This window comes from Halichoerus grypus, chromosome 6 (assembly GCF_964656455.1).
Source record: "Halichoerus grypus chromosome 6, mHalGry1.hap1.1, whole genome shotgun sequence".
NCBI lineage: Eukaryota > Metazoa > Chordata > Mammalia > Carnivora > Phocidae > Halichoerus > Halichoerus grypus.
In genome coordinates, this window is record NC_135717.1 from 45,453,961 (window position 1) to 45,478,290 (window position 24,330).

Consider the following 24,330-nt stretch of genomic DNA (forward strand, 5'->3'; position numbering starts at 1 on the left):
CCTTTCAAAATAGAATATAGTACATTCTGTTGAAGAAGAAAGTCTGCTTCTTAGCAGCCATATCAAACCAACATGAGTGGTGCTTTTCCAAAGAAAGAATTTAGAGACTGTCACTAATGCGTAACTTGGGGCAAGTTACTTCACCTCTGTGGACCTCATTTCTCTACCTGTCAAGTGCAAGTTACCTTTTAAATAAGGCCCTTTGACTCTTTTAGGACTCTATCAAGATGAGTCATTTCAGAATAGAGCAGGATCCCATTATTCGAAATCACCTTTTTTGTATTTATGGTGTCAGATAGCAAGTTTTTAAAGCATACAGGAAAGATATGTGCTTCTCAGTCTGAGCAGTGCTGACGTTGAAATCCGAGGTAGCGCAGTTCTTGCCCCACAGCCCTGTGGGAGAGCCACCTGACCAACGGGGTGACCTGAAGTGTGCCCGCGGTGCCCGCTCTGCCGGTCGGTCCCAAGGGCGGAGTAAGGGCCTAGATGCTCTCACGGTGGTGAATATGCTCGCACTAAAAGGTCCCTGAGTAAGCAGGCTTTTCTTTGGTTATCTGACTTAGAGCTTTCTTACTTGAAGTTGTCAAGTTTCCGCCACTGAATTCCTTTCTAGGTGATAGGGTTTTAGAGAAAAAGTATCCCTGTCTGTGGCGGAGTACCAGAGTAGGTAACCTAGATAAGCAATTAGTTTCCCTTCCGGAATGCTTTTTAAGCCAGGAAAAGCCTTACATTAACCTAAGGTTTCCTTGAGCCTTGAGTTGCTGTAGAAATTCCAAACCTCTTAGAAAGAGCTTTCTCCCGCAGGAGGCAAGGGAGAAGCCGCGATGTGCGGGTGTCAGTTAAGCGCGGTCACGTGTCCGCAGGCCCCGCCCGCGGAGCCCCGAGGTCTGGGTGGATCGCGCGGCTGCCGCAGAGCAGTCGGCGCGGCGCGAGGAGAGGCAGGGGCCGATGGCTGCCCGGGGGGCCGGGTGCTGGAGGGGACGCCTGCCTGCCGGTAGTGCCTCGCTTTAGGGCGTGCTCGGCTCCCGACGACTGTGAGGGTTTGCGGGGGCACTGGGGGAAGCATGGTGGCTCATGACGAGATTGGAGGTCTCCTGCCCATCAAGAGGACTATACGAGTCCTGGACGTTAATAATCAGTCCTTCAGAGAACAAGAGGTAAGACCAAAGGAAGGTTTTCTGATTCCACGGAACTTTGAAGATTTTTCAGTTTATTAACAGGATGATTTTAAACTTAACTTTTGATCTCACTGCGTGTTAAAATGTAGGACTTTTGATTTCTATGCAGGTTTGAAATGTGTCTGGCTCTATTGTAGAGGTTTAGGAACTGTATGGATAGGTTTATACATAGCATAGCTTGAGTGTACACAGATTTTAAATGTGTATGCTGCTAAATTTGGTTAAATTGGTCACATTTCTGATGCTTAATACATTGTTCTTTTTAACTTGCACTTACATTACCTAGTCTGAGGAACTGCCTTATGGGGTAAAAGGAAAATAAGAATCCCTTCCTTCCAAGTTCACACTAATGAACAAATGGCAACTAAAATGCTATCAGACCTAGTGCTTGTTTTTATTTTTCTTTCCACATCTAGTAAGTTTATTTTGTGCAACTTTTTTTTTTTTTGGAAAGGAAAATATGTTAAAATATTTAAACCACCGAACCATTATTTAGATTACTTCTCCCCTCCTTGCTTTAATTTTCTAAAGTCATTATGGTTTTTAAAAGTCTTTATGAACACTTATCAAAATAAGTCAAGTGATTTTCGTGCCATTTTATTTAATTTTGACAGTTGATTTAATACTATATGGATATTCTATTTGTACTGCTTACCCTAGGGTACGTACTACATTATCACCTAGGGGACAGAAATAGTGTTCCTGTGTTCAATTAACTATATACTTCTTATCTTGATTGTGGTGATAGTTCTGTGGCTATATACTTGTATCAAAACTTACCTAATTATACATTTTCAATATGTGCAGCCTGTTGTATACCTCAGTAAAGCCCTGTATCGTACATACACACACCTTCTGGTTGTTAAAATAGCTGCCATCTTTAGGAGTTATGCTTTCATTTGGTATAGTTTAACTTTGGTTTTTGTTTTTCTGTTTGGTTTTGGCTTTTGCTTTTATGTTTCAGTTTTCTCAAAATGTGTAAGCATTTCCTTTGAGTAGGGCAAGTCATACATGGTCATCAGTGTAAATATTGAAACTGATCATCTTTTGGACCATCAGGAACTAGTCTTTTTTGGTTGGTATCAGGCATTGGCCATGTTTCTGTCATACCTTTACTCCAAAGATTTAAAACACTGGGAATGTTGTCAGGTTCTTAGTAGTAGCAATAACAGCCTTAAATAAATGACTAAATTTGACTATTTCTATTACTAAGTAGAAAGGGAAGAAATCCTATGTAATCATAACTCTTTTATCTTTTTATAAATGTTTTTTCTTTTTTCTTATTTTAAAGTTCTTGCTAAAGAGAGAAGATTATGTATCCAGTAACCCAAACAAATAAGCCCAAATATATACTGGGTTTTTTTTTTTTCTTTTTAACTATGATTTATTTATTTATTTGAACTCTGTACCCAATGTGGGGCTGAAACTCACAACCCCAGGATCAAGAGTCGCATGTTCTACTGACTGAGGCAGCGAGGCGCCCCTATTCTGGTCTGTCTTTCTTTCTTTCTTTCTTTCTTTCTTTCTTTCTTTCTTTCTTTCTTTCTTTCTTTCTTTTCTTCCTTCTTTCCTTTTCTTTCTTCCTTCCTTCCTTTCTTTCTTTCTTTCTTTTTTTCTTTTTTTTTAAGTGTCTTGATTTGGTTGACTATAGAAGAGACCCTCCTAGCCTACCCTCTTTCATGACATCATTAGTAGCAAAAAACTTCTTACCAAAAAAACCTGCGTTCACAACAGTTTTTCCGTGCTTTTGTTTTTATGTGCAAGATACATCCCAGTAAAAGACTTAAAATCCATCTTAACAATTTTCTGTTTACAACTGGATTAGTAAAATAAATTGATTAAAAAGTTGGTCTAAAAGCAGATACCCTAAAATAATGCATGTGATTGCCTGGCTAAACTAGATAGTCTGGTTAAAACCTAACCTAAACAAACAACATAAATTTATGTTAGAGGTATTGGGGTATTTTTCCATCTCTGTGAACTTTGGCCCTGGTGAAAGATTGGCTACAGGAGAAAGTTCTGGTGTATGGAAAACTTGTTGGTATTCCTTATTTATTCTCATAGATGTCCAGAGTATCTTTTGAGGAGAGTATATAGTTTCACCATCTGCACTGCTCTCTAAGCTTTTTGTATTCACCATGACACTGTTAACAGGACTCCAGAACAGAAACAACAGCAGCAACAAAACCATTTTGTAAGCCTTATTTTAAGTGGTGGTAAGACAGGTAGACTTCTACCCCTCTCTCCCTTCCTCACCTCCAAACACTGTACCTGCATCCTGTGTGTGCAAAGTGGCAGGTGTGGGTGTAACACCAGTTCTCGAAAAACTTTGTCTTTGAAATAGTTTTGTGACAGTGCAAATGTTTAGGTTCTTAATAACCAAACCAAGATCATCCAGATGATTCATCTGGATCTCTAAAGAAAAACTCCTTTTGGTTATAGCTTACATAGGCGGAATCCTAACCTGTGTTTTAAAAGAAATTTTTGTCCCAACCTTTAAGGTGACCCTATAATATAATAGATGACTGCCTAATCCATATCACTTTGCCACAGAAGTTTCCTCTGTGTGATATTTTTTCTCAAATACTGTATGTGTATCCTAAGGTTAGAAGTGAACCATCCTCAGCTTTACATTTCAGTCACTTTTTAAGTTATTAAAATTTTTCATACTCTTGAAATACATATGCTGAAAGTTTGTGTTGTGTCTCCTAAACATTCATCACATATATCCTTTTAGTAAGGCAGTAGGTCCTTTACTTTTGGATCCCCAAAAACATGTGTGAAAAGTACAGAGGTATCCACCCCCCACCCCCCCATTTCCTGATTTAGTACTGCACTTACTTACAGGGCATTTGAAGAGTCTCGTGCTCTAGTGACTGAGCTAGCCGGGAGCTCTTACCAAGACAGTTTAGATTAGATAAACTCCTAAGACTGCCATATCCTTTGTGAAGATGGGAGATAGATGGCTTTCTAAAAGACTGTAGAACATACTTAACCACCAAATACTGCTCAGTGTAAATATCCTGCCACCCTAAATGGACTGCAGAAACAAAATCCATATTAATTTCAGAAAGATGTTTTAGATATATTTAACATTTAACTATCTAAATCTAAATTCTGTAGTTTTAACTTTAAACATCACATAGTTTTGAGTTACCAGGAAATCAGTAGTTGAACAGTAACTGATCCTATAAAGATAAGAATTTTTTATCATTAACCTGATTTAATATAATAAAATAGATCCAAAAATCTTTTCCTCCCATCCAAACTAACTTTTCAAGTTCACTGGGAAGAACACATTTCCAAAGACGTTTTAAGTTGAAATGACTCATCTTGTGACTTATTAGGAGGTCAACTTTGTTATGTTTTAAACAGGGAAGAGGAATTAACCTCTGTTTCCAAAAAGTAGAACAGAACTTTCTGACAACTGCTTTGTTTCTAGTTAGCGTTGGCATATCTTACTTTGTGAGGAGGTAATTCTATCTCCACTCAAACAGAAGACTCTTTGTACTGTCTTTACTAAATAGAAAGGAATGCCTTCTGCCAGACCTTCTGCCCATGCATGTGTCACTTCAGTCTTGCACAGATGTATGTTGTAAAGGCATCTGCACATGTCCTTGGCCACACAGTGTGTCATTTTACTACATATCTTGAAGGTTTCTTTTTTAGTTCATTTAACATTTGCATATTAGTGGTTTTATATTCAAAGTTTTACTTTGGGGTTAATTATTTTGGTGGGAGAGAGTTGATCTACAACTCTACCTCTTAAGGCCTTCAAAGACCTGAGCTGGTTATCTGCCCAGTCTCTTTACTTAGTAAGTCACATTCCCTTCTGATAGGAATGTGTACCTTTAGGAGCTGTAATAGGCCTTGCATCATTGAAGATTCAAATCATGGAAGGTTCTTTCCAGAGAATTGTAACTCTTTCAGCCATTTTATTCTTAAATTATACTAAGGGGACGATTTTTACTCCATTTTCTCACACCTTACTTTTTTATATGACATTAGTCATATCAAAGAATTTTTAGAAAAAAATGTTTCATCTGTCATTTTTAAATGGTAATTTTATTTTTACGTGTTATCTTTATTTTATTTTTAAGGTGATTTTTAATTATATATCCCTCTGAATTATCAGAATTATTTTGTCAAGTATGCCACAATTGTCAAAAGCACCAAATACAAATAAATATATTCCTTAGACATGTAAAAGACAGACCTGATATTCTTTATTTCAGTAGCTGTAGGAGTCACCTAATGCTATACCTCCATTTCCCTAGCAGTAAAATTAGAATAATGTGATGTGTAAAGTTTTGAGATCCTTGAATGTTTAAGTGATGTGTTTACTAACCTATTATTTTTGAGACAATATGTGTAGAATAACTATTTCTTCTCAACTTGTATACATTTTTCCTTTAAGTTAACAAATTAAATGTTTGAGAGAGAACCTAATTATTCATAAATCCCAGTGTTTATGTAGTAAGTGGAAATATTTCTAAGAATGTTAGTAATAGCAGAAACTTAGTGTGTTGCAGGCATTGTTCAAGCCACTTAAAAGTATCTTATTTAATCTTCATAACAACTTTATAAGAGAAGGTCTAATATTAACCGCATTTTACAGATGAGAAGACTGAGGCCCAGGATATTCCCTAGCAAGTGCTAGAACCAGGATTTGGGCCCAGTCAGTCTGATCCCAGAGCCCGAGTTCTCGCCTAACCCTGTCCTGCATGTGCTTGAATACCTCCCGTGACAGGGATGCTCTGCCTTCAGAGGTGGCCCGTTCCAGTGGCAGATATGTTCATTTAAAAGCTATTCTCTAGTTGAAGTACTTAAGAATGAAATGATATGATGTCTGGGATTTGCTTTAAAATAGATGAAACAGGATAAAGAAGATGTGGTATATATATACAATGGAATATTATGCAGCCATCAAAAGGAATGAGATCTTGCCATTTGCAACGACGTGGATGGAACTGGAGGGTATTATGCTGAGCGAAATAAGTCAAACAGAGAAAGACATGTATCATATGACCTCACTGATATGAGGAATTCTTAATCTCAGGAAACAAACTGAAGGTTGCTGGAGTGGTGGGGGGTGGGAGGGATGGGGTGACTGGGTGACGGACACTGGGGAGGGTATGTGTTCTGGTAAGCGCTGTGAATTGTGCAAGACTGTTGAATCTCAGATCTGTACCTCTGAAACAAATAATGCAATATATGTTAAGAAAGAAAAAAAGAAGAAGAAGAATGTAGCAGGAGGGGAAGAATGAATGGGGGGAAATTGGAGGGGGAGAAGAACCATGAGAGACAATGGACTCTGAAAAACAAACTGAGGGTTCTAGAGGGGAGGGGGGTGGGAGGATGGGTTAGCCTGGTGATGGGTATTGGGGAGGGCACGTTCTGCATGGAGCACTGGGTGTTATGCACAAACAATGAATCATGGAACACTATATCTAAAACTAATGATGTAATGTATGGGGATTAACATAACAATAAAAAAATTTAAATAAAAAATAGATGAAACATTCTCACACCAAAAACTACTAAAGCTGAGTGATAAGTCCATGGGATCCATTATGCTATTTTTCATTTTTGTGTATGTTTGAAATTTTTCATAATAATCAGGTACTTTTTAAAAGTGACTCTATATTAAACTAAAAAGTTATATAGGATTCTGGAATCTAATGTCTTTGTTTTCATTTTAGTTTCTCTTCTGTGTAGTGATAATATTTGTTCTGTTCTCAAAGTGATATTCAGCTGGTCTTTCTCATACCATTAATTTTTTTAATAATTTACTGTTACTCAATAGGGTTCTTAGTATTTTAACAATAAAGGACAACATTCATTTTCAGAGTGTCATGTTTCTCTATTTTATAATGTACCAATATTAGTTTTTGAGAGTGTTCAACTTTGTCCAAACTTGTTTGAAACCACTACACCTAAACACACATTTAGTGTAACCTGTTTTTGTTTTTATAGGAGCCAAGCAATAAAAGAGTTCGACCTCTCGCTCGGGTCACATCCTTGGCAAATTTGATCTCTCCTGTAAGAAATGGAGCAGTCCGACGCTTTGGTCAAACAATTCAGGTAAGCAAGGGGTGGGGCTGGAAGGTGAGTAACGTAGTAAGGGGGCTTTTTACAGAAGCCTAAAATTTGTATTTTCCTTTGAGCTGTACAAACAGTTTTACACTATTATATTTAAACATAAAGTTTTTTTTAACATGCTAGTAAGGAATATTTTTACTAGAACAGTATTTATATTTATATAAATACATTATATTAAGTTACATCTTCTATCAAAGCAGAGTTTTAGATAGTTTTTATTCCCAAAAACGTAATTTTGGCTGATAAGTATTTTAGAATGTTAGATTGAAGCTTGGACAAATGATTGTCTTATGTGTTGAGAAATTCTCAGAACTTTGTTTTTAATTTGTCTATTTTTTTTAAGAAAAAGGAATAATTACTATATCCTTTGAATCTCTCTTTTGTTCACCTCTTTTTTCTTTCTTTTTCTTTCTTTTTTTTTTATTTTTTTATTTTATTTTAAGTCATTTACCCTTCGTGGTGACAGCAGATCCCCGGCTTCTGCCCAGAAGTCATCGAGCAGATCCACAGTTCCAACACCTGCCAAAAGGAGAAGCAGTGTCCTGTGGTCAGAGATGTTAGATGTCAGTATGAAAGAGTCTTTAACTACCAAAGAAATCAAACGTCAGGAGGTAAGCTGGCATTCAGTAGCAAGGCCATATGTATTGGCTTATACTAAAAAAAAAATTGTCCCTGTTTTTTAAAACATGTTTTGTCAGAAGAATAGCAGACTAATGCCTGAGGCAAAAATCAGCAGCATTTTAATATCTGAGTGGTAATCCACAACACATGCTGAGCAGCAACACTTTGTGATGAATGGTGGTCATCAGAGTTAACTCTAATGGAGTAAAGTTGTAAAACATGGCAACCTCTTATTTGAGACTCCATTTTGAATTACAGTTTTCAGACAGAATCACTTTAAAAAACACTCTTCAAAATGTCAGTTAAATAATTAATGATAAATATCAATTGCATATAATTTTCCTTTCTCAAAGGAAGGAATGACCTATAATGTTTGCTGGATCTTTTTTTTTCTTTTTAGGCAATATATGAAATGTCCCGAGGTGAACAGGATTTAATTGAGGATCTCAAGCTTGCAAGAAAGGTCAGTAAATACCTTTTTATCACATGCCCTAGTTTTAAAAAATTGTATTTCACAAGTTATAAACTTCTATATGGCTTTAAATCTCTTTAAATATGAGTATCAGTAAGAGAATCTGTTTGGGTATTAACATATACTTTAGTTTCTTTTATGTATAACAAATAGAATCCATGCTTAGCTTTTATATAGTTAGTCATGTTTGCGTTCAAGGAAGGTCTCTCATCATGTTTTATTTGCTTGATCTTTTTGGGTGACATACTTCTCCCCTTCTGATAGGCCTACCATGACCCTATGTTAAAGCTGTCTATTATGTCAGAAGAGGAACTCACCCATATATTTGGTGATTTGGACGCTTACATACCTCTCCATGAAGGTAAGATACGCTATTTAATTTTCATTAGTATCTGAACAGCATTAACACAAATTAGTGTTGTTGTTGTTGTTGTTGTTTAAGAGAGGGCAAGCTGGGGGGGTGGGAAGGGGCAGAGGGAGAGGGAGAGAGAATCTCAAGCAGGCTCCATGCCCAGGGCAGAGCCCGACATGGGGCTTGATCTCACGACCCTGCCCTCATGATCTGAGCTGAAATCAAGAGTCAGATGCTTAACCGAGTGAGCCACCCAGGTGCCCCAACACAAGTTTTTTTGAATCTAAACTTCTAATTTAGTGCTGAATTATTTTTTTAAATAAATTTGTTATTGGTATTCCTGCCTTTTTGCATTTCAGATTTGTTGACAAGAATAGGAGAAGCGACCAAACCTGGTGGAACAGTGGAGCAAATTGGTCACATCCTTGTGAACTGGGTATGTAGTGAGTTGCTTACACCAGATAGTTTTATACATATATGCCATACTCGTCATTTGTGTTGAATAGCAGATCTATTTGATCTAGTAACTAAATTCTAAAAACAGATAAACAAGGCATTAAAACTGAACAAAATTATATAGCTGTAAGAAGTTACAGTGTTTAAAAAAATACTTCATGAATGATAGGGATTTATTTGTTTTAAAAATATATTCCTCTTTAGACAGAATTTCCACATTATGTGTTTTGTTCCCTTAGTTAACATTTGAGTGCCTGCTAGATGCTCGGTGCTTTTCTAGGAGGGACCACGGGGGATTCAGTGGTGAAAGACGTCTCCACATTGATAATCTAGTGAGAGGATAATCAAGTATATAAGCAGTCTCAAGGTTGGTGATGACCGTGGTAGAGGAACTCAGGTGCCCTGAGAATATAGAAGACTAGCATCTAACTGAGGCTGGGAGAAAGTAGAAGTCATGGGTCTTTAGTTGGATTTAGTCAAATTATAGGGAAATTAGAAAAGGACATTCTGATGTTGGCTCAGAACACTACCCTACCCCTGTTATCATCTGCAAGGAAATTTTCACAGCTTGTTTAAACTTTCAGAATTAGCTGTAAGTTTTGTGTTTGTTTTCACAAAAACACGTATCATACCATGTTTTCTCTTATTATTCTTCAGTTGCCAGGCTTGAATGCTTACAAAGGCTACTGTAGTAACCAGCTGGCAGCCAAAGCTCTTCTTGATCAAAAGAAACAGGATCCACGAGTCCAAGACTTCCTCCAGCGATGTCTTGAGTCTCCCTTCAGTCGAAAACTAGATCTTTGGAGCTTCCTAGATATTCCTCGAAGTCGCCTGGTCAAATACCCTTTACTGTTAAAAGAAATTCTTAGACACACTCCAAAAGACCACCCTGATGTTCAGCCTCTGGAGGAAGCTGTAAGTCCAGTAAATTATTCGTACATTTTTCAAGTTGGTGTATTAGCTTGCCTTAGAAAGGTATACAGTGATACTCTCAAATCTTACGCATAGTGCAGCATGGTAAAGCGTTCTGTTGTGTTAAGTACCCAATACGCTAGTGCACTAAGCAATAGAGACATAACGCATTTTATATTTATATTGTAATCAAAAGACTAGATTCTAATATCTGATCTCTTCCACTAGCTAGCTGTGTGACTTCAGGCAAGTCACCCAATTTGGCTGAGGCTGTTTTTTCATCTGTAAAATGAAGGGACTGACTGAATTATCTGATTTCTAGAGTCCCTTCAAGCTTTTATTTATTTATTTGACAGAGATAGCGAGAGAGGGAACACAAGCAGGGGGAGTGGGAGAGGGAGAAGCAGGCTTCCCAGTGCACAGGGAGCCCAATGCAGGGCTCGATCCCAGGACCCTGGGATCATGACCTGAGTCAAAGGCAGACGCTTAACGACTGAGCCACCCACGTGCCCCAGTCCCTTCAAGCTTTTAAAATCCTGTAATTTTAATATCATGTTTTAGCCCTACAGGGAAACAGCCCTGCTGAAAATGCCTCATTGATTTCTTGATAATTTTTAGATACTGATAATACAAGGAGTTCTCTCTGATATCAACTTGAAGAAAGGTGAATCAGAATGCCAGTATTACATTGACAAACTGGAGTATCTAGATGAAAAGCAGAAGGATCCTAGAATTGAAGCAAGCAAAGTATTGCTCTGCCATGGGGAGCTGAAGAATAAAAATGGACATGTGAGTATATTTTCACACTAACATGAAGTGAGCTATTACTTTCATCTTCCTACCTTGTTTAATTTTTTCTGCGTAAGTCATGAAGCAGGTTTTAAAATAAATTCATCACACAGTGAAAGGTTACTGGTTTTTATTTTATGTTAACAGCTTTGATAAAGCAAACTTTGGTTTCTTTTGTGACAGAATGACTTAAATGTCTTGGTAGAAAATGGTTTATACTTTATTTTTTAGTTTTGAAGCATAAATCAACTTGTTTGGCTAGGGGTTCCTTTCTAAATAAATTATTAGTTTCATAATAAAAAAGCGTGTCCTCCAAAAAATTTTTCGAAGTTTATAGTAATGGAAGTAGCTTTTAGCACTACTAACCAATTTTTACAGTAGATTGAATGAAAGCAAACTTATTTTTTAAATATTAATTATAAAAGTATCTGCTAGAGGGGTGCCTGGGTGGCTCAGTCGTTAAGCTTCTGCCTTCGGCTCAGGTCATGATCCCAGGGTCCTGGGATCGAGCCCCACATCGGGCTCCCTGCTCCGCGGGAGGCCTGCTTCTCCCTCTCCCACTCCCCCTGCTTGTGTTCCCTCTCTCACTATCTCTCTCTCTGTCAAATAAATAAAACCTTTAAAAAAAAAAAAAAGTATCTGCTAGAACTAAATGTAAGCATGGAATTTTTTTTTTTTTAAGATTTATTTATTTATTTGAGACAGAGAGCACGTGAGCTGGGGGAGAGGCAGAGAGAGAGGGAGAGAGAATCCCAAGCAGGCTCCATGCCCAGTTTGGAGCCTGATGTAGGGCTCGATCTCATGACCCTGAGATCATGACCTGAGCCACCCAGGCACCCCATGGAATGGTATTTTTGTTTCATTGGGTGCTTTTCAGAAAGAAGCCCAATTTTTTTTTAAGTTTTTATTTTAATTCCAGTTTGTTAACATACAGTGTGATATTAGTTTTAGGTGTATGATACAGTGATTCAACAATTCCATACATCACCGGTGCTCATCACAAGTGCTCTCTTTCACCCCCATCACCTATTTCCCCCTCCCCGCCCCAGAAGCCCTATTTATAAGTTGAGGTTCTTTTTGGAAAAAGTTGAAACCTGACATCTCTGATTTCTATCTTGAAGCCTGATTGTCCTATAAAGGCTTACATTTGTATGGGACAAAATAGAACCATTAACATTTTTAGCAGCTTGCATTTTTTAATCCTTATTTTGTTAGAAAGCTATGGTATACAATACTGGTGTTCCCAGACATGTTACTACTGGTAGATCTTTGTGGTGCCTAGCGTTTACTCAGCTGCCGCTTAATCTAATGTTACACACTGATAAAAATAGGTTTTATATAGTCTGAGATTAGAAAAGCTCTCCAGGTAGAACACGCATAGCCTTGAAATCACGGTCTTTATGAGGTCATTTGTAAGGATGACTTCAATCACTTAAAATCACAAAGTCTCACATTTAGGATGTATTTGTTTCTTGTTTCTCCAGAAACTTTACATATTCCTGTTTCAAGACATTTTGGTTTTGACTCGGCCTGTTACACGAAATGAGCGTCACTCCTACCAGGTTTATCGGCAGCCAATCCCTGTCCAAGAGCTGGTCTTGGAAGACCTGCAGGATGGAGATGTGAGGATGGGAGGGTCCTTTCGAGGGGCTTTCAGCAACTCAGATAAAGGTAAAAATACAAGCTTTAAAGTAGTTTACATAAACAGAAACTCAGAACCTAAGTGAATTTAGTTTTAATCTTTAAGAATTCTGTCCCTACACAAAAAATTGTAAATGAAATGGGTTCCGTTGTCCTGTACGTGTTCCACTCCCTGAAACAGTTGTCAGGCGCTTTGGTGCTCTGACACCAGCAGGTGCATCTAATACGTCACGGGTAGGCCTTATTGAATGTATCTGCCTGATAGATGGGCCTGGGATAAAAACACCCCTGCCCATATTAGGATAGTATGCTGACTTTATTTTACAATAAACTCTATAAAAAGCTTTTTTTACATTTTTTATTCTTCTAGCTAAAAATATCTTTAGAGTTCGCTTCCAAGACCCCTCTCCAGGCCAGTCCCACACCCTGCAGGCCAATGACGTGTTCCACAAACAGCAGTGGTTCAACTGCATCCGCACCGCCATTGCTCCTTTCCAGCAGGCCACCAGCCCGGCCGAGCTGCAGGGTTTGCCGGAGCTCCACGAGGAGTGCGAGGAGAACGACCCCTCTGCCGGGAACGTCCGAGCCCTGAGAAGGGTGTCCACGGCGTCTAGTGGGACTCAGGTCCAAGTTGCTGGAGACGCTTCAGAATGCGGCTCCCCAGTGCACACGGCAGGTGACACGAAGAGTGTGAAATTTCACCAAACACAGTCTAGCTTCCGAAAAGCAAGAGACAAAGCCCAGTGCAGTGGCAAACGGAAAGAGACTCTGGTATAAAGGAAGTTCTGTGTATTAACTGGTGGAGAGACTGTTTATTTATAAATGTGTACAGTTTGTTTTTTCTTGTAATGTGAGCGTGGGAGCATTGCAGGGCTACTTAATACCAGTCTTAACATTTTCTATGTTTTTGGTTGGTTTTGGTGGTGGTTCCTTTTTTTTTTTTTTTTTTTTAAATGGCAGCTAAAGATACATGCAGATTACTGTTATACTGTAGCCTTTTTTTTTTTTAAGATGTTTTCCCCAGATTATTTAGAACATGCAAGCCTGGTATTTTTAATCAAATGAAATATTTATGAAATGGATTTTCTCTTTTTTCTGCATTCATTATGACTTTCTAATACCAACCAATTGTGATATTTAAAATATTTGCCAAAAACTAAAGTTTTGCAAATACTGGGATTTTACCAGTGTTTTTCTGATAAACTTTGTGTGCAGAATTTGAAATTGTAGTATTGGCACCTAAAATCATCATGCAATATATGCTTATGATTTCAGAACTTACACTGAAACATAAAGTCCTTGGAGAACAAAGCATAAAACTTAGTAAGTTTTCCATTTTATCAACTGGAATGCCTTCTATTTGTTTTTCACTGCACATTCCTCGTTTTTCATCCATTTAACCTGCCAATTATTTAATTTTTTTTAATTTGTAAAGTAGTTTTTAGTATCTGCTTTTATTTTTTTACTTTGATGCCTTTGCCTTTTCAAATTGGCATGTCTTTAAAGTATTTTTCTTCTTTGATTAAAAATGTGTATGTATGTGTGTGTGTGTATATATATATATATATATCTTTTTTTTTTAAATCATATTAACTTTACCAAGTGAAACCAAGCCATACTGTTTTTGAGCCAATTAAGAAAATTGCAGTTTTTAAAGTGTAGCATGTCAGAGTGGTGAATACACATGAAATGACTCTGTGTATTCTGGACTACTGAAAGAAAAATGCCGTAAGGTTTTTGTTGAAAGTTTTAGTGTTGTCTGAAAAACAAGAGGGAAGGCAATTGACTGGTAATAAGTATAGAAAAAAACACACACAAAAAAAAGAGGGCTTAAGAGAGTAGTTTTGTCTTAAAGTAAAAATGTCTGGTTGCACCAGAACGTGAAAGGAGATAGTAAAAGCTAAACTTGAGGGTGTGTAGTAAGTCGTAGAAGGCTTGGGGGAAGTGACTTTTATTTGCCTTGGTTTATGGGTTTGAAAGGAAACAATGAAATGTGTTGAAAATTTGACCATATTAGATCAGTTTTGGTGGATTTATTCACAAGAGGGAAAAAAGACTGATGAATCTTACTGTAAAATGTTTCTGTTCAAATGAGGACATAGTATTTAAGGAGGGAAGACTAAAGCCCTGTGTCATGGCAGATCTATATTGGTGATCAGCTCAAGTAAATGTTGACTATTATGTGAACTATATCTGGCCAGTGGAAATGAAAATTGAAAAAGACTGTAAATAGATAATCCAAATGATTTCTCTGTATAAATGAATTATACAATTAAAAAAAAAAGCACACACATAATCACCCTTAAAGGTTTCTTGGCTGGTGGATGTTGGGGGACATTTGCCAGGATGTGCTAGTTTAGCAGAGGAGGTAAATGGCAAGCCTCACAAAAGTTTTTAAAAATCATAAATAAACCCTTGAAATTCATTGATGAGTAAGGGAAAGACTGAATTATAAGGACAAGTTTTGTGAACCTTCTTACACCATTTAGAATACAGTATAATCAGCTATTGGATTAAAGACAGCTGAACATGTGGCAACTTTCTGGATATAATAGTAAAGCTCGTAGCAAAGCATCCTGATTCATTTCAGATTTTAATTTAAGTATCTCAGATTTCTAAGTTTGGAAATGCAAAGTCAAAAGTGTAGGTTACACCAACAGTTGTGATCTGAAAAGTCAGAAAGCGTGATTTCTGATCATTTCTAGAGATATTATATAGAATATTCCTTCCAGAATTACCTTGATCAGCTTCTGAAGTTACAGAAACAGGTTCAGATGCTATTAATGGAATGATTTTTTATCAAAATCTGTATCTTCCTTTGGTTTACACAAGGCAGAAAATAAGACCCAGAAACTGAATAATTACATGGAATGAACACTTCATAAATTGCATCTATATTTGAGAGCAATTGATGATCTAGCCAGTAGTTCTCAAACCAGTTCAGGCATCAGAATCACCAGGGGTGCTTTTAAAAAAGAAAAAAAAGGGGCGCCTGGGTGGCTCAGTCATTAAGCGCCTGCCTTCGGCTCAGGTCATGATCCCAGAGTTCTGGGATCAAGCCCCGCATCGGGCTCCTGCTCAGCGGGAAGCCTGCTTCTCCCTCTCCCACTCCCCCTGCTTGTGTTCCTGCTCTTGCTGTGTTTCTCTCTGTCAAATAAATAAATAAAATCTTTAAAAAAATAAAAAATTAAAAAGAAAAAGGTAAGTGGGCCTGCCCCCTAACTCCTCCCCATACAAATACCCATTTCACTGATTCAGGATCTTGGGGAGAAGGGGTGGTAAGAGTGAGGGCTGATCATTTGTATTTGTAAATGCTCCCTCCTAGTAATTCTGATATAGTGAACTCCTTGGGTCAGCACATCGTGATCATGGATCCAGCCAATAGCCATTATGTAAATGATATGCAGTAAGTATCAGCTTATATCTATTAACTTCTCAGTTTGCCTAAAACTACTCAGGCTCTGTTGAAGTAAGTCTGATTTTTCTTTTCTTTTTCTTTTTTTTTTTTTCTTTTCTAACTTCTTTTAGTGAGTGCTTATATATTTTGAGCAAAGTTAGTCTCTGTTTGGGAAGGTCTTTTTAAACTCAGGATGTGTGCACACAAGGTGGTATGGGGAAACCAAGGCACCCACCCAAATTAACTCTAGCAGTCAGCGGGAATCCAGTGTCATTCAGTCACCCTTTAATCTGTTGAGACTGACATTTCCTCAACTGACTCAGGTGACCAGTTACTTTTGTGCAGCTGGGTCTACTCTCTGTTTAATGCTTCTCTCAATATGCAGATCTAGCCCAGTACTTGGTTATTCAATATGTATATAACTAACTGTAATATTAGTAAATTAATTTTGCAAACATCAGCAAATGCCTAGTTGAGGAAGGCTTAAGCCCATCTGTCAATCTTGGTAACTGAGATGCAGACAAAGTAGATGTCTTACAGTTTGTCTTCATCATACTCATCAGTTAAAATTCCTGCCTGTCCCTAGAGATGAAATTGGTCTTCATTGTGTTTAGAAGTCCAAGGGATTCAAAGTACATGATATCTCAACCTCCTTGGGCTTTTCTTAACCAGCATTCAAGAATACCTATGAAAGAATAAGTATCTTTGTCCATTGAACCTAGTTCCCCTGAGGGGAGTGTCCTATCAAAGAAAATCTCCCTCACTTCAGAGGACTCCAGAATTTCCTAGATCCAAAGGAATTTTGAGTTTTGCCTGCATATTTGAACAACTCCAGAACCAACCGCAAGTCTGAGGATGTCTCAGATGTAAGTGGTTCCTCAGGTCCAGGGGTATGTGATCTTAGTTAGATCATGAGTACTTTGAGACTCCAATACAAGCTATGGGCCCTCTCCCCCCAGAAAATGTATGTATGTATATACACATCCACACAAATTAGGGGGGTCAGGGATATTCCCCAAACCTATCTATGGATCCCAAGTTAAATCTGCTCAACTCTGTCCTGACCAGGACTTTGTTTAGGGACACATGGTATGGATCCTCAATTTGGAAAATCAAGAAAATACAAAAAAAAATGGCCTCGAGGGAATGAGAAGACTAAATTTAGACTAGGAGAAAATATTTATGAAAGTCACATCTGATAAAGGACTATTAGCCAAAATATACCAAAAACAAACAACAACAACAAAAAAAAAACTTAAAACTTTACAATAAGAAAATGAACAAACTAGTTAAACAGACACCTCACCTGAGAAGTTAACAGATAACAAGCACAGGAAAAGATACTCCACATCATGCCGCATTAGGGGAGTAAACGTTCAAACAGCGAGATTCCACTACAGCCTGTTGGAATGGTGAGATCATACCACCGGCAACCCCAGACACACATTCATTGCTGCTGGAACGCAAAGTGGTGTGGCCATTTTGGAAGACCATTTGGCAGTCTCTTACCAGCCTACAAACTACAAAACCCACCATACGGTCCAGCAGTCATGCTCTGGTGTTTACCCAAAGATTTATGCCCACACAGTAACGCACATGGATGCTTACAGCAGGTTTATTCATAATTGCCAAAAGTTTGAAACAACCAAGACGCTCTTCTTGGTGATGAATAAGTAGACTACGGTGCATTTAGACCTAAATAAGATATTCTAGCTTAAAAAATAAATGAGCTATCAAGCCCCGAAAAAACATGGAAGAATCTTAAATGCATATTACTAAGAGAAAGAAGCCAATCTGAAAAGGCTCCATACTGTAGGATTCCAACCTTATGACACCCTGGAAAAGGCAGAACTAAGGAGATAGTAGGGATCAGTGGTTGCCGGAGGGTGGGGGTGGGGGACAGGATTTTTAGGGCAGCATATGTGGGATACTTTAAGGGTAGAAACATGTCATTGTACGTTCGTCCAAACCCATAGAATGTGCAACACCAAGAGTGAGCTCAAATGTCAGCTGTGGATTGTGGGTGATGTGACAGTGTAGGTTCACTGTTGTCCCACTCTGGTGGGGGATGTTGATGGTAGGGGGAGGCTGTGGGTGTAAGGAAGCAGAGAGTAATGAGAAATCCACACTTTCCACCTAATTTAGTTGTGGACCTAAAGCTGCACTTAAAAAGTCTATTTTTGGGGAAAAAAAAAATTACCCAGGCCCAGGAAAAAAATGTGCAATTAGGAATATATATCTTTCAAGTCCTATCTACAGAGACCAAAATTGGAATACTGCTGTAGATATTCTAAGACATCGGATGTAAATGCTCCTCAAAGAGAAAAGACCTGTGTGTCTGGGTGTCTGGGCCACAAGCCGTCGCTCTCAAACCACACCTGTTTAGGGAAATTCTGTGTCCGGAGGCCAGGATCTCAGGTTCTAACACCAGGCCCAGCCGCCCAGAGCAGCGCACCTCCAAGTCCAGAAGCGTCAGAAGCTAGGGCGTGAAGGTGACTGAGGCCAGTCCTCCACTCGCAGGGGAAAAAGTAGCTGGGGCGGAAGGTAGCAGTCAGCAGCAACACCCCACCTGGGTGGGGAGGGGAGCTCCGAACTTGGTTTGTCCTACCTCAGTTGAGTCTGGGATTGGAGCTGGACTCTGTTTCTAGCTAACCTGGGGTCCACCAACGTGGGGCAGAGGCCGCTACACCCCTCCCCTCCCTCCTCTGCACCCCTCCCTTCCCTCCTCTGCCTCTGGTGGGCAAAGGAAGCAGGCCTGTCCTCCATCTACCACGACCCCACCCAAGGCTTTGTGCAGCCCTGGCGTTCACCCCAGTAGGGTTGAGGGTGAGCTCATGGGGGGCCAGGCTGCATGCACCCCTCCGCTGGCCGGTTGGATGTACTCTGTCCCTCCAGGCCCCGCTCGCAGCAGTTCAAACTGCTACTGTCAGTTGAACGTGACTTAAGAGGTTGGCACCAGGCCTCCCTCCACTCCTGGAAACTGCTCCAGGGCTGGAAAAGAGTGTTGTCTGACATCACCTCCCTTTGCCAACCATCAAGCATTGACCTTGTCTGTCTTCTCCCTGGCAGACTCCTCCCCAGCCCCCCAGCACACCCAGCCCACGCCGGCCTGCATGTGTTCTCTTTATCTTGGGCGATTTCCAGGTGTGAGCTCAGCCCTCAGCTCCCCACCCAACTGCCCAAGAAACATGTGGAATCTGTGATGACTGGGGGAGGGGCGGAGCATGCCGTGGGGGACTGTGGGCAGGTGATACCCCCATCAACTCTGAAGATACGGGGGGAGCAAAGCATAGGGTGGGGCTGGAGCCCCCCACTGCCTCCCCTGTCCTCTGTCTCAGATGCTCCCATGCAGTCCCTCTCCAGGGACAGGACACGAGGGAGGGGCTTAGCACAAAGTCTCTGCCCCAAAGGAATACGTAATCCGAGGCAGATGGCAATGAAGCCGACCACAGGGCAAACCTCACAAACCACACGTATAAATAAATAGCTAGCGTATTACTTTTCCATACCATCAAAGGCATGATGCATTTTATGGGGTAGCAGATGTAGGTGGAAACTCAGCACAGGCTTTAAACTCTCGGGATATGGGCAGGCCTGTCGTCACGTGTGTTCCTTCAGACCCCTGCATGCGTGCTCATCCCAGGGGGTAGCGCCCTTTTCCAAAACAGAGGAAATGGCAGATACACACCCCCGCACACCCTATCTGAGCAACTGGGGAGGGGCCCCTGAAACCCCGAAATCATGTTTGCCTCCAGGCAAGGAGCATGAAGCAGTCTTTTCCACCGATGGAAACTATTTCTGTCATTCTCTGCTGTTCTAACTCATAGCCACCTCCTCCAGGCTTAATCTCCCAGAACTTTCCAACAAGGTTCTTTGTTGCAGTAACAGACAAGTGCAACCTGGGCATCTGCCTACCTTGAAAACAGCCCATTCAAAGGATGCGGAACTTTCCATTGGTTTTGGGAGGTTCTGAAATCAGAGCACGTGGGAGAAGTGACATCCTCACTGGGCAGAGCTGAGCCCCCCCAGGCAGCTCAGGGTCTGTACTTGTCACACACACGGTCTGCCCACCTGGAATGCTAGTCCTCTCTCCTCTCTCCCTGCCTTTGCCTGGAGACCTCCTCCTCATCCCTCAGGACCTAGCCGGCCTTCCCTATGCTAGACAGCCTTCTCTGACTCCCCCGATGTGTCCCCACCCACCCACTCAGGTAAGCGTCACCGCCCTGTGACACACGACACTTTCCAGCTTGAGCATCGCCTTCCCCACCAGTCTGTGAGTTTGTTGGGTCTTGGTTTCCCCGGGAACTACCACTTCCTCTGACACAGAGAATGTGCATGAACGGGTTTGCTGAATGGACCAGAATGGCGAAGTTATTTCAGCTCTGTGTTAGCAAGTCAAGGAGACTCCCAGACTCTCAGACCTGGGTGGGCCCTCCAGAGGGCCCCTGATGAGCCCCGCCTCCTGGAACTCACACCGTCCCAGGTCACTTCCCACAACGCAGCACCGCTGGTCCGCACCACCAACAGAGTAAGATGGACGTGACCACGTGTGACTTCCAAGCCCCTTCTGGCTTGCTGCGTCTCGGGCCACTCGCTCTGGAGGAAGCCAGGCACCCTGCTGTCCAGACGCTCAAGCAGAACTGTGGAGAGGCCCCAGGAAGCAGAGCCTCTTGCCCACGGCCTGCACCCGTTTGCCCAGCTTCTGGGGGTCTCCTGGGGGCAGACCCTCCAACATGCAATCAAGCCTCACCCACTGGCTTCCTGACTTCAGCCTCATGAACGGTGCTGAGTCAGAACCACTAGCTAGGTTGCTCCCAGAGAAAACTGAGATAATTCGTGTTTATGATTGTTTTGAGCCACGAGGGTTTCATACCATTTGTTAGGCAGCAACAGGTAACTCACACAAGCCCTAAAAGCTCAGCTGGGCTGTAGCTATGGCAGGGAGAATCATGGGGGGTCAGGCCTGCGGGAGCTCATTGGCGCCCTGGGATTTGGACCCAGCCAGATGGAACAAATAAGAAGTAAATAGCAGGAAGAGAAACCAAGGCCCATCTCCTGGGGCCCAGAACAGAGGCGTAGGTCACACAAACACTGAGCAGGCGTGGCTGTGGTCTGAGCCCTGGGGCCTGCTGCCCTCTCTCCCTGAATCCTGCATCCCAGGGGACAGAGCGAATAGGCTGACCCTGACTGCCCCGGTCTTACCCAATCACACTTGGTCTTACAGCCGGGGACTGACTGGTCGACCCCGTTCCGCTGGAGAGCCTCCGCCACGCTGAAAGCTGGGCCTGGCGTCTCTGACGCCAGCTCACTCGGCTTCTGGCGGCACTCCCCCCAGCAGGTGGAGGAGCCCGCTCTCTCTCTCTCTCTCTCATCTTCTCCTCCCTCTCTGCCTCCCTTCCCCCACCTCTCTCTCCCACGTGGATGCCATTCCTAGACGCAGAACAACAGCACCAGACTTGTCAGACTCACGAGCAGCCTGGTTCAGTAACACAACCATGGAGAACAACCGTTTATTTCTTGGGTGCCCAGCACGTGTGTAGAACCCACCCCACTGTTCCTGCCGGCCTCCAGCCTGCAGTCTGTCCCCTTTGCTTCCTGCACAGCCCCATCCTGCACCGAGAGGGCCCTCACACTCACCCAGCCCACACCCACACCCCCTCTCCCCACAAACCACCGCTCCTTGGACCAAGGGGTGTGAACGGCAGCGATCCAGTCCCCAGGCCAGAAGCAGACAGGCCCTGAATGTGGGTGCAGGGTCATCTGGGAGGGAACTCCATGTTTCACCAGGAATGTGATCTAGAAGCGGGCGGGGCTCCGGCTGGCAGGGCCGCTTGGCCCAGAAGAATCCTGACCTCCTGGGCGGCGAGGGGGGGAGATGCCCCAGTGGCCTCCAAAGTAAGGAGCCCAGAGCAGCAGCCTTGATTTCCCAGGCCTAAGGACAATGCTTTTCCAGCACCTGAAACATGACTTGTCCTTTTCTTTATTCCTCGTGACTGACAGCGTCTGAAGGTTTGCTCAAGTGTGTCCAAAGGCAGAGCCAAGGCGTGAGCCTCGTCTGCTCACGCAGGAAACCTCAGTGCCACCAGCTCCCAGACCAGATTCTGAGCCTCCCGGGAGCTGACGCTGTGGTGGTGGGCTGGTCAGGACACCTGGGTGGCAGGGGGAGGGGAAGCCCAGTGCCTGACATGGAGTCACCAGTGCACCAAGCCCAAGGCCAGAGTCCCAGAGAAAGTCAGGGGCAAGGGTCCTGAGGCAGGTCCTGGGCCAGGCAGGGGAGCCCGGGAGGGATCAGACAGCGCCCGGCCCAGCTCCCCCACCACGCCTTGCTACGTGTCCAGGGCCCTGTAGACTCCAGCTCGGGGTCCAGGGAGCAGCTGGGCCTGGTCTGTGGACAGACTGTAAGGTAGCCTCCCCGTGGAGAGGGAGGCCTTCCTCAGGCCCCTCTTCAGCCCCAGATCACCAGTCTCCCCGTGTGCTTGCTGGGGTTAGAGGGAGCTCCCTAACGGTGGTAGAAGGGCATCATCGTGGGCTGTCCTGAGTCCTGCCTGCCGCCGGCCTTGGCTTGGAAGGCCCAGAGACCATCGCTGCGTGTGGTCACCAAGCTGGGGAGACTGAGTCACACAACTGGAGCCCTCGATTCTGCAGGGGCTCCTGCATGGCAGCCTCCATCAACCAAGAAATGTGGAACCAGGTGACACTTAGCACAATGGCCGTGACGTGGGTGCCACCAGGCCCAGGCTCTGGTTCAGATGTCAGGGACATGGTGGTGGCTGCTAGGAGCCTGCAATCCCTGTGTGTTCATCCCAGCTGTAGTTCTGTGAACCCCAAATGCCTCAGTGCCTCACTCCTGCTTATAAACTTTGTTTTCGTAATGTAACCAAGCTTCTATCTGCTACAGCATCCCAAGGAAACGGCCAGAGAGGTTGACTGTCGGGGTAGGGGCTGGAGTGGCCTGATCTAAACTCATGGGCTAGGTATTCTGGAAATTCACTTTAGGGAGCCTGGCAGACCTCTCAGAGAGACTGGCGGTGACCCTCAGCAGCTGAGCATCCCCCCAAAGGGACTGTAACAGGGACACACGTGCTGGACGTGTCAAGATGCCGCGGACAGAGATAACAAATGGGGACTTCAAATATTCGCCGCCAATCGAAGTCACGGTCCCGGACGAGCTCGGAGTGGCAGGCACAGGGCTGTCATCGAGCCTGGAGGCCCGGGCAGCGCGTCTGCCGGGCGCCGCTGTAAGATTATCTGGGACAAGGCCGGGTGGCCGTTCCTCCACAGCACAGCTTATAGAGCTGAGCCGATGGGATAAGTGCATACTAACCAGTAGCCACTCGCCTCTGTGGACCTCTGCACGGGATTTTATTTTTAAATGGTTTCCCTGCTGAAGTGCGTGGGGGCCACGGAAATGGCTGGGAGCTTCCGTGAACTTCTTAAGGCACGTTCCCCATCAGCTTCGCTAAAACAGCGTGGGAAAGGAAAGCCTTCAGGCCTGGAACGGCCTCAGTCAGGACCCCTTCCCTGCACCGTAACCACCTTGACTGGCTTCAAGGCTGGCCGTGCCCCGCACCCCCACTTCACACTGACCCCCTGGCCCTCACCTCCTGCACCCCTCCAGGCCAGAGCTTGCTGTGTTCAGAAATGTTCCTTCATCAGCTGAGTGCAGGCCAGGGGTAGGCTCCTGTCATCTGGCGATCCTGAGTCTCAGAGGGAGTTGTCCCCCCCCCGCCCCAAGCCGCAGGCCCCCATGGCTTGTCCTTCCCACATTCTGCAAGCTCTTGCATTTCACTGAGGAGCCAGCTCAATGTCCAGGCTGGGTGGCGTCGGCCTCCCAGCAATTGTCACCACGTTTTACCTGGGGGGACCTGGGAGACCCCCAGACTCCACCATGCACCTTCCCACCTCACCCCCAGCCTGGGCAGGATGGCCACCACCTGGGATGATAGGAAAGAGAGGTCCTTGTACTGCTCCAGGCTCCAGAGGAGGGCTGCTCCGGACTGGTGTGGACTGCCAGCCTCGGAAAGCCGAGCCTGTGCGTGTGCTGGGAGGCCCGCAGGAGGACAAGACTCAGACAGGGCCGCCCTGGAGGGCGATCCTGGGCACAGCGCGCCCCCCTGGCACCTGTCTGCACTGCCCTGTATGCCGGAAGCTTCCAGAAGTGATTGGCCCGAGGCCCTGGCTGCAGAGCCCGAGCATGTCTGCCACAGGTCCGTCCGTCCTGGGAGCCCGGGCTGGACGTGCATCCATCCTGACCTCACTGGAGCACATGTTCGTTCTCCGGCGTTCCTGGGCTGGACACACACGAGCGTTCTCGGCTTCCCGGGGCTCTGCCTGCCGGGCGCCGGGCACGAGGACAGCCACCGGTCCCGAGACCAAAAGTGGCTCCGGGGCTTTTCTTGATGAGCAAAAA

General features: G+C 43.3%; 1 protein-coding gene across 2 annotated transcripts in view; it reads left to right on the top strand.

Moving 5' to 3' along the window:
* Positions 1 to 14,819, top strand: part of NET1 (neuroepithelial cell transforming 1) — a 62,955-nt gene extending 48,136 nt beyond the window's left edge. Inside the window, exons 1-10 of one of the 2 annotated variants that reach the window (XM_078075105.1) lie at positions 897 to 1,157; positions 7,155 to 7,262; positions 7,724 to 7,891; positions 8,302 to 8,364; positions 8,638 to 8,734; positions 9,085 to 9,161; positions 9,839 to 10,096; positions 10,712 to 10,882; positions 12,367 to 12,553; positions 12,894 to 14,819. In XM_078075105.1, the coding sequence (XP_077931231.1) occupies positions 1,065 to 1,157; positions 7,155 to 7,262; positions 7,724 to 7,891; positions 8,302 to 8,364; positions 8,638 to 8,734; positions 9,085 to 9,161; positions 9,839 to 10,096; positions 10,712 to 10,882; positions 12,367 to 12,553; positions 12,894 to 13,300 (1,629 nt within the window). In that variant the 5' untranslated portion in view covers positions 897 to 1,064 and the 3' untranslated portion in view covers positions 13,301 to 14,819. Of the gene's footprint in view, positions 1 to 896; positions 1,158 to 7,154; positions 7,263 to 7,723; positions 7,892 to 8,301; positions 8,365 to 8,637; positions 8,735 to 9,084; positions 9,162 to 9,838; positions 10,097 to 10,711; positions 10,883 to 12,366; positions 12,554 to 12,893 lie in introns of those variants that run through there. The other variant, XM_036086167.2, reaches the window with a different exon arrangement.
* The last annotated feature ends 9,511 nt before the right edge of the window (positions 14,820 to 24,330 follow it).